The 8,649-nt window shown below is 44.6% G+C and overlaps 2 protein-coding genes across 2 annotated transcripts in view; one reads left to right on the top strand and one right to left on the bottom strand.

Moving 5' to 3' along the window:
* Positions 5,253 to 7,994, top strand: LOC107619314 (probable arabinosyltransferase ARAD1). The gene is made up of 3 exons (XM_016321570.2): positions 5,253 to 6,060; positions 6,499 to 6,752; positions 7,108 to 7,994. The coding sequence occupies exons 1-3, from the start codon at positions 5,415 to 5,417 to the stop codon at positions 7,657 to 7,659; spliced, it is 1,452 nt and encodes a 483-aa protein (XP_016177056.1). The 5' UTR covers positions 5,253 to 5,414; the 3' UTR covers positions 7,660 to 7,994.
* Positions 8,209 to 8,649, bottom strand: part of LOC110266324 — a 1,564-nt gene continuing 1,123 nt past the window's right edge. The window contains exon 2 of the mRNA XM_021110730.1: positions 8,209 to 8,649. This exon is cut by the window's right edge and continues 1 nt beyond it. Coding sequence (XP_020966389.1) covers positions 8,246 to 8,649 — 404 coding nt within the window. The 3' untranslated portion in view covers positions 8,209 to 8,245.

An 8,649-nucleotide genomic window follows, 5' to 3' on the forward strand; every position in this document is an offset into this window, starting at 1 on the left:
GAAAATCGATTCAGCAATAAGCCAAATCGTATTTTAATGTAATTCGAACCAGGCTAGTTCGAACTGCATTTAGGAGTAAATCGAACCAGGCCAGTTCGAATTAGCAAGAAAGAGTTGATGGTAAATCGAACCAAGCTAGTTCGAATTATAGGTAAGTTAGGTCCTCAAGTAATTCGAACCACCCTGGTTCGAATTACTAGTGATTGGGCTATATAAGGAGTTTGAATCAGCCTCATTCGAACCATTCTCACCTTCCCCTACCCCACCAAATCTCAGAGAAAACGACCCAGATTCTCTCCGACAAAGACCTGAACGGAATACTCTGCTGATGGGGGACGATCCGGCACGGTTATATCGCTTGGACGGAGTCGCCCATATAGCTGGGGTCATCAATGAGGAGGTTAGTACGGAAATAACTTTGTTCTACCGGTACATGTGAGTTAGTGGTTTTGCATGCGGGTTAGATGGTGGTTTAGTTGGTGGTTTATGTTAGTGGTTTATGTTAGTGGTTTCTGTTAATGGTTTATGTTAGTGGTTTATGTTAGTGGTTTTGCATGCGGGTTAGATGGTGGTTTAGTTGGTGGTTTATGTTAGTGGTTTATGTTAGTGGTTTCTGTTAATGGTTTATGTTAGTGGTTTATGTATGTGGTTTACGTTAACGGTTTATGTTTGTGGTTTATGTTAGTGGTTTATGTTAGCGGTTTAGTTGTGGTTGTTTAATGTTAGATCTTTAATGTCAGTGGTTTATGCTGGTTTCTTATGTTAGTTGTTTATGCAAGTGGTTCTCGTTCATGGATTTTTAAGCGCTTATATTTAGTACGATTTTTTGGTTTATCAATTATCGTGTTGATTATGTTTGTCACTGGTAATTAAGTTGGTTTTAATAATGCGGTTCATTTCTTCCGCAGCCTCAGCGATGCATCAGGAGCATGTGGCGGCAGCAGGGCATGCTCCTCGATGACAGATACGTTCCGTACCTGCAGATGGCAGGTCTTTACCATCTTGCAAGGCTGAACGATAGATGGTTCCGGTTGGACGAGGCCCTTGTCAGTGCGTTCGTCGAGCGATGGTGTCCGGAGACGCACACGTTTCATATGCCATTCGGAGAGTGCACGATCACACTCCAGGACGTGGCATACCAGCTGGGTTTGCCAGTGGACGGGCGTTACGTCAGCGGCTGCCTATCAGAGTTCCAGATATACATCGAGGGTGGCCATCCAGCCTGGGTTTGGTTCGAGGAGTTGCTTGGAGTGGTACCTCCTCCTAGCCAGGTTCAGAAGTACGCGATCAACTGCAGCTGGTTTCAAGAGACTTTTGGTGAGTGCCCGGAGGGAGCTGATGAGGATACTGTGCGTCGATATGCCCGTGCATACATCATGATGTTGTTGGGCACGCAGCTTTTTGCGGACAAGTCCGGAAACCGCATTCACATCAAATGGCTTCCGTTTGTAGCTAGGCTGGAGGAGATGGGGACCTACAGCTGGGGTTCTGCAGCACTGGCATGGTTGTACCGGTGCATGTACCGAGTGGCGAACAGAAATGTTATCAAGCTAGCGGGCCCACTTCAGCTACTTCAGTCATGGATTTTCTGGTGATTTCCTCGGTTTAGGCCTGCAGGATTTGAGACGTTCAGCTGGCCATTGGCCTCGAGGTACTGTACTAACCTTTGTCTATTTCAATTTATTATACATAACTACGTGTTCATTTATAATGTATTGGATACCCTAAGCACACATTTAAGTAACGGTAAGACATGTGCATGATGCAGGTGGTCAGGTTACATCCCTTCCAATAGCGAGAAGGGTCCTAGAGTTCAGATGTGGAGGCTCTGGATAGACCGGTTGCAGGATAGAGAGGTCAGTATGTTACTTAATAAGTTTTTTTATTTAACCACGCTTTACGAGTTGGGTTCATGAGTTGCCCTGACACTATATAGTTCTTGGTGCAGTTTATCTGGATGCCGTACAGCAGCCCCGACATACTTCAGGTCGTGCATCCCGAGGTTTTGGAGCCTCGGCATATGGTGCTGTGGCGGTCTGTTACATCGCTTATCTACTTTGCCGTCATAGAGTGGCATCAGATAGATAGGGTTCTTCCGCAATTTGGAGGGGTGCAGCCCCGTCCACATCCCGCCCTGAACATCGACTTTCTGATGTCGAAGGACGGCAGAGGCGGCGATCGATGGTTCCTGTCCCATTTGCAGAAGTGGCATCTCTATTGGGACTCCCGTACGGAGAGCGTGCTGAGGTTCGATGTTGTTGCTGACCCTGGTCCGTCGCATGAGTTCTTGGAGTGGTGGAGTCAGCACAGGAAGAGGTTCTTGTCTCCGGATCCGCAGTTGGGCGATCCGAGAGCCGTTGCTATTCCTGTTGAGGCCTCACAGCGGGGAGCTGGGCGAGTTCCTGAGATGGATCGTCCTGACGACGTGCCGGACAGGAAGAGGTTCTTGTCTCCGGTTCCCATCTGGGCCTCAGCCTCTCTCCCCTTGCGAACAAAGAGTTCCGCAAGCCTTCCATATGTTGCCTTCACCAAAGAGCATACAGGGAGGTTTCTGACACCCTTCAGGATTGAGTTCACACACTCCGAGATATTTGTCGTCATGTGACCGAATCTCCGTCCCTCGTCACGATGCTGAGTCCACAAGGAATAATCAATCCGGTTCGCCCACTCACACATCGCCGGGTCTTCAGACCGAAGAATATCAAACCAGTAATCAAACTCAACCTCGGTCTTGGCATATGCGGCATTCACTAGAAGCCTACGTGCATCTTTGCCCTTGAAGGTAAGGGCAAAATTAGCCGCTACGTGTCGAATGCAGAATGCACGGTATGCAGATGGAGGTAACCAACCTCCGTCCGGAGCCTCAAGCGCAGCCTTGATGCTGTTATGCCTGTCCGATATAACTAGAAGACCGGGCTGCGGTGTCACGTACTGTCTAAGGTGGGAGAGAAAGAATGACCAAGACTCTGCATTCTCACCTTCTACTAGTGCGAATGCAACAGGTAGAATGTTGGAGTTCCCGTCCTGTGCAATTGCGATGAGCAAAGTACCCCCGTACTTCCCACACAGATGGGTGTCGTCAATGCTAACTAGGGGCTTGTAATGGCGAAATGCCTGGATGAGCGGTGGAAACGTCCAGAAAAGTCTGTGGAAAAAAGCTTGAGACTCGTATACTTGTCCACTAACTCGAACGGGGCTCGTCCGTAGGATTGCAACAGTACCGGGTATCGTCAACTGGACTCCCAAAACCCACCTGGGGAGCTCGTTGTATGACTCATCCCAGTCACCGTATACGAGGGCAATTGCCTTCTGCTTCGCCATCCAGACCCTCCTGTAAGTCGGCCTAAACCCGAAGTGTGCTGCCGTGGCATTTAGGAGCACCTTGATGCTGACGGATGCATCAGCCCTAACCATTGGCATAACGAACGCCGAAATCACATGATAATCCAAGCTCCTGTGGTCACTCGAGATGGAGGTCGCAAGACAAGTGTGAGGTCCATTGTACTGTTTGACCTCCCAAATGCCCTTGCGCTTCCGCAGACTCAGTCGAATCAACCATGTGCACCCATTCCCAAACTCAGAACACTTGCCCACATAACGGCGATGATCAGACTCCACAACTTTGTACTGTACCCCTCGCCGGATGCTGTAAGTCTTCACACTTAACAGGACCTCATCTTTATCCTGAAATTGCTGACCAACCTGGAACTCTGTCAAACCAGCAGTCCCTTCAGCATCTCTAGCTCCGAATCCAATAGAGTGCCCTGAAACACCCTCTTGCCTCATGGCATCCAGGTCCAAAGAGGAAAAATGTGGTGGATACTGCTGTGTGCCAGAACTAGAACCACCGACCGCCAATGCAGGCTCAGTCGCTCCAACCTCGTCGCCGCTGTCATCCTCAATCATATCCGGCTTAACGTCATCCTCCTCTACATCACCCAACACTCCGTCTCCGACGCCAACCGGTGGAACTCCCTGTAAAGCGTTCGGCAGAATATCAACTGATCCTACCACGTCGCCTACTCCATCATTGAGATCAATAGCAAAAGACGGGGAGGCGACTGGTTGGACCGCTGGCTCGTACACAGGGACGGACGAAGAAGCAACGGCAGGCCTGGAACTGGAACCGGCTGCCGCGGCTTCAGTGGTGGCATTTCGGTTCGAACCCCCTGAGCTGGATACCACATCAACCAGCTTTGCCAACAACTCTGGTGTCCTTACCTCGGGAAACTGCCTCCGACATAGAAACATGACTTGCAGGTCCTCATCACTACCAATCGTGAAGCAATCATACTTCACGGTATCCTGCAAGACAGTGATTGGAATGCGATAGAAAAACTTCTTCACTCGCTTCGCACCTTCCAGACCAAGTTTCATCAGCACAGATCTAACAAGGTCATCATAGCTTGTCGTTGGTTTCACGACAATACAGAGAGGATCCTTATCTGTAAACTTCACACCGGAGCGAGTTTTCCTCTTAATGGATCCTCTGTGGTGAACCAAAACCACAAAACTCTCCTCACTAGCCATCTTACACCCTCTATGAGAGCAACTCACGTTTACAACCATATATATACTGCACTGTCTACCACTAAATTGAACCGGACTGGTTCGAATTCGGTTTGTGTAATTCGAACCAGCCTGGTTCGAATTACTTGATGCAGCGTCTCCCCATATAATTCGAACCAGCTTGGTTCGAATTACTTGATGCAGCGTCTCCCCATATAATTCGAACCAGCTTGGTTCGAATTATGTGCTGCAGTTTCCTCCCCTGTAATTCGAACCACCCTGGTTCGATTTACTTGAATCAACTTCTCTCTTAGTAATTCGAACCACCCTGGTTCGAATTATTCATGAATGAAGTTCGAACCATGCTGGTTCGAATTATATAAATATAGGATTTGGCTCATTGCTGAAACGAATTTCACTTTGACTCATTTAGGTAATTTGCAACTTCCCTTGGTTTATTCTAGTTTTTTACCCTAAATAATATATTATATTTTCTCATTTAAAAAAAATTAGCCAAAAAAGTATTTTTTTTGTTTTTTATGGCATTTCTCAATTTATTTATTGTAGATTAAGATTTATTTAACGAAATTAATTATTATATATACAAAATAAAATTATTCTAATACTTAATTAAGCAGACTAGTGACTTAACTCAATCAAGTTGGTTAAAAGTTAAAACAAAGATGTACATGAATGATAGATTTCCTCTATTTGTTAGTGTGTTAAAGTGGCATATTTAATGATCAAAACCAACCGGTGAAGTGCTATATTTCGAATTTTGGATTGATTAACGGACTAAAGTAGTGTTATTCGTTTATTATAAGCATTCATAAAAATGGGAAAGCATTGATGAGTGATGAGAGAAAGAGAATCACACTACTGACAGAAGAAAACAACACAAAGCAATGCCTCTGGTTCTGAAGAACAACCATGGCAGCTCCATATCCTCTGCTTCAAAACTCTTCCTTGTCTTCACACTCCTCTCCCTTCTCTCCATCCTTCTCTTCCTCACCTCCTCCTCCCCCTCCACCACTCTCACCGCCACTTCACAGCGCACTCTCTCTCTTCCATCCACCACTTCATTCATCAATGTCATGGTCGCTGACCTCCCCAGATCCCTCAACTACGGCCTCCTCAACAATTATTGGTCCCTCAGCTCCGATTCCCGACTCGGCAGCGACGCGGATCGCGAAATCCGATCGAAACAGCTTCGCGCCAAAACCCTAGACTTCCCACCGTACCCTGAGAACCCACTGATCAAGCAGTACAGTGCCGAGTACTGGATCATGGGGGATCTCATGACGCCCTATGAGAATCGATCCGGGTCCTTTGCAAGACGCGTTTTTGACGCACGTGATGCCGACGTCATCTTCGTCCCCTTCTTCGCCACCATCAGCGCTGAGATGCAGCTTGGGATTGCTAAAGGGTTGTTCAGGAAGAAGGACGTTGCCAATGAGGATTATGGGAGGCAGAGGGAAGTCTTGGATTTTCTTAAAAAAACCGAAGCTTGGAAGCGTTCTGGTGGAAGAGATCACGTGTTTGTGCTCACCGGTATAAAATTTTCCTTTTTTTTTTTTTTTGTCCATTTTTTAAAGTTTGGTTTTTTGTGTTTGCAGTGCAATTGTTACGTTGTAGTATAAGATTTAGGAACTTGTTGCATGTGATGAGTGTGGAGTAGCTAAGAACAGAGCTTTAAGGAAAGAAGGTTCTAGGTGTTTGGTTAATTTGCAGTGTGGCTTTAGTGGAAGCCTGGAATCATTTTTTTTTTTTGGTAGTAATCTAGATGCTAATCTAATGTACTTAGTGTGTTTAGATAGAGGTACAGACTTCTATCTATTTGCTTTTGATACTTGTTGTGTTCTGAAAATTTATAATGTGATGGTGTTGGTGACAATAGGAGAGGAGAAAGTTCCAGTGTGTGCTGTTACCAGCTTATGATTTAGTCTTTGAATTGTCAGGTTATGTTAAAACTGAAGCATTCTTTGGCAGACCCAGTTGCAATGTGGCATGTTAAGGATGAAATTTCCCCAGCTATTCTCCTTGTGGTGGACTTTGGTGGTTGGTACAGACTTGACTCGAAGTCATCTAATTGTAGCTCGTCTGAAATGATTCAACACACCCAAGTTTCTGTAATTAAAGATGTTATTGTGCCGTACACACATCTACTTCCGAGGTTGCAGCTGTCAGAAAACCAGGAGCGCCATAGCCTTTTGTATTTCAAAGGAGCAAAACATAGGCACCGGGTCTGTAATATTTCCTTTCTGGCCTAACCGTGCTTCATTTATTGTGTTTTGCACATTCTAGCATCTTCCACAATTCATAATTTGATCATCTTACTACTCTGTTCTTATAAGTGATCAAATTTGTTTAGTGATTGTAGTTCTGTTTGTTTAGTTGCACTTGACCTAGTGAGTTATCATCAGTCATGACACAAAAAGGTCTTAAAATATTAATAAAAAGTTTCCCTGGTTGAGGATGAAGACTGTGTAGGCCTAAACTCTAGCAGATGCATATGTTTGATTCTCCAATCAAGCTAATACATTTATGTTTGTTCCATGGTTCCATGCTTATCTGATTTACATATTATTCTATTTGCAGGGTGGCTTAGTTAGAGAGAAGTTATGGGATCTATTGGTTAATGAGCCTGGTGTTATAATAGAGGAAGGCTTCCCGAATGCCACTGGGCGAGAGCAATCAATTAGGGGGATGAGATCATCCGAATTTTGCTTGCATCCAGCTGGGGATACACCCACTTCGTGCCGACTATTTGATGCCATTCAAAGTCTTTGTATACCTGTTATTGTCAGCGACAACATCGAACTCCCATTTGAAGGCACGGTGGATTATACGGAATTTTCAGTTTTCGTGGCGGTTGCCGATGCGCTGAAACCAAGCTGGTTAGTCAATCATCTCAAAAGCTTTTCGAAACAACAGAAAGACAGGTTTCGCCAAAACATGGCTCAGGTACAACCCATTTTTGTCTATGATAATGGTCATCCAGGTGGCATTGGACCAATACCTTTGGACGGTGCAGTGAATCATATCTGGAAGAAAGTTCATGAAAAGCTTCCCATAATTAAGGAAGCTATAATTCGCGAAAAAAGAAAACCTATTGGTGTTCTTGTTCCACGTAGGTGTCAATGTACTTGAATTTAAGTAATTCTTTGTTTCTTCTTTTCTTTTTTTTCCCCCTCAAAGGAACAGAGATGAGTATATTAGAGGTTCTATTGTTTGCTCCATTGAAATTTCAAGAGCAAGAAACAGGATGTTGGTTGTTATCTTTGGTTACCAATGTGAATCTTATAGGAGAAAATAGCTGTCATTATCCATGGGTACCCGTTTTACTTGGTGTTTCATTATTTTTTGTACTTCATTGTCTTCTAGTCCTTACTCATGAATTGCTCCAGGTTGAAATTCTCTATTTATTTTACTCTTCAAAGTGAAATCCTCACCTTCAAGGATCATAATATATTTAATTCTACTTACTCTATATTGTTGAAATGTGATAATAGAGAATTTGATTAGCCATTTTGACTTGTTAAGATTAAAATGTAATGATATATTTGACCCTTATGACTATAATGTAAAAGTGTTGACCATTGACCCTTGCCATACGACCCAACAAGGCAACAATATCCTGGTTTCAGGGATCATTATCTCTTAGTAAAACTGTTTGATAATTTGTGGAATCTCTTCCAAGAGGAACAAATGACAAATCTCTATGGGTGTATGAATTTCAACGTCTAGAGTACAAGGAATCCCTTTGCAGCAAGAAAGGATAACCGATTCCTCTTCTCTTTGAAGGAAACACAACAAATAAGACACTCACTACAAAACCAACCACAAGAGGAACAGTGTTGGTCACCTTTCTAGGCAGTCCCGGATAGTAACACTTAACAACATCAAAGTGTAATCCTGCAAAGGCAAGAAAAGAGACTAGGGATAGTGATGCATGGAAAAGATCACCCCATCTTAGTCTGTAATCCGATGGCACACATGGCTTCTTCCTGCCTCCATTGAAAGTCCAGATCCCTCTAAATGTTGCCACCCCATAGTACAACCGCCCGGTGGCTGTTCTAAAGCTGTCGGTGCATGTGAAGAAGATGCAAGACACTGCCAAGATAGCCAGGAAGATTGCTG

The sequence above is a fragment of the Arachis ipaensis genome, chromosome B09 (genome assembly GCF_000816755.2).
Source record: "Arachis ipaensis cultivar K30076 chromosome B09, Araip1.1, whole genome shotgun sequence".
Classification (NCBI taxonomy): Eukaryota; Viridiplantae; Streptophyta; class Magnoliopsida; order Fabales; family Fabaceae; genus Arachis; species Arachis ipaensis.

Bases quoted from the DNA above. Each gene is read 5' to 3' on its own strand.
- LOC107619314 (XM_016321570.2), top strand. From the start codon at position 5,415: ATGCCTCTGGTTCTGAAGAACAACCATGGCAGCTCCATATCCTCTGCT. The intron at 6,061-6,498 runs GTATAAAATTTT...ATTCTTTGGCAG, and splicing joins TCACGTGTTTGTGCTCACCG to ACCCAGTTGCAATGTGGCAT. The intron at 6,753-7,107 runs GTCTGTAATATT...TTCTATTTGCAG, and splicing joins GAGCAAAACATAGGCACCGG to GGTGGCTTAGTTAGAGAGAA.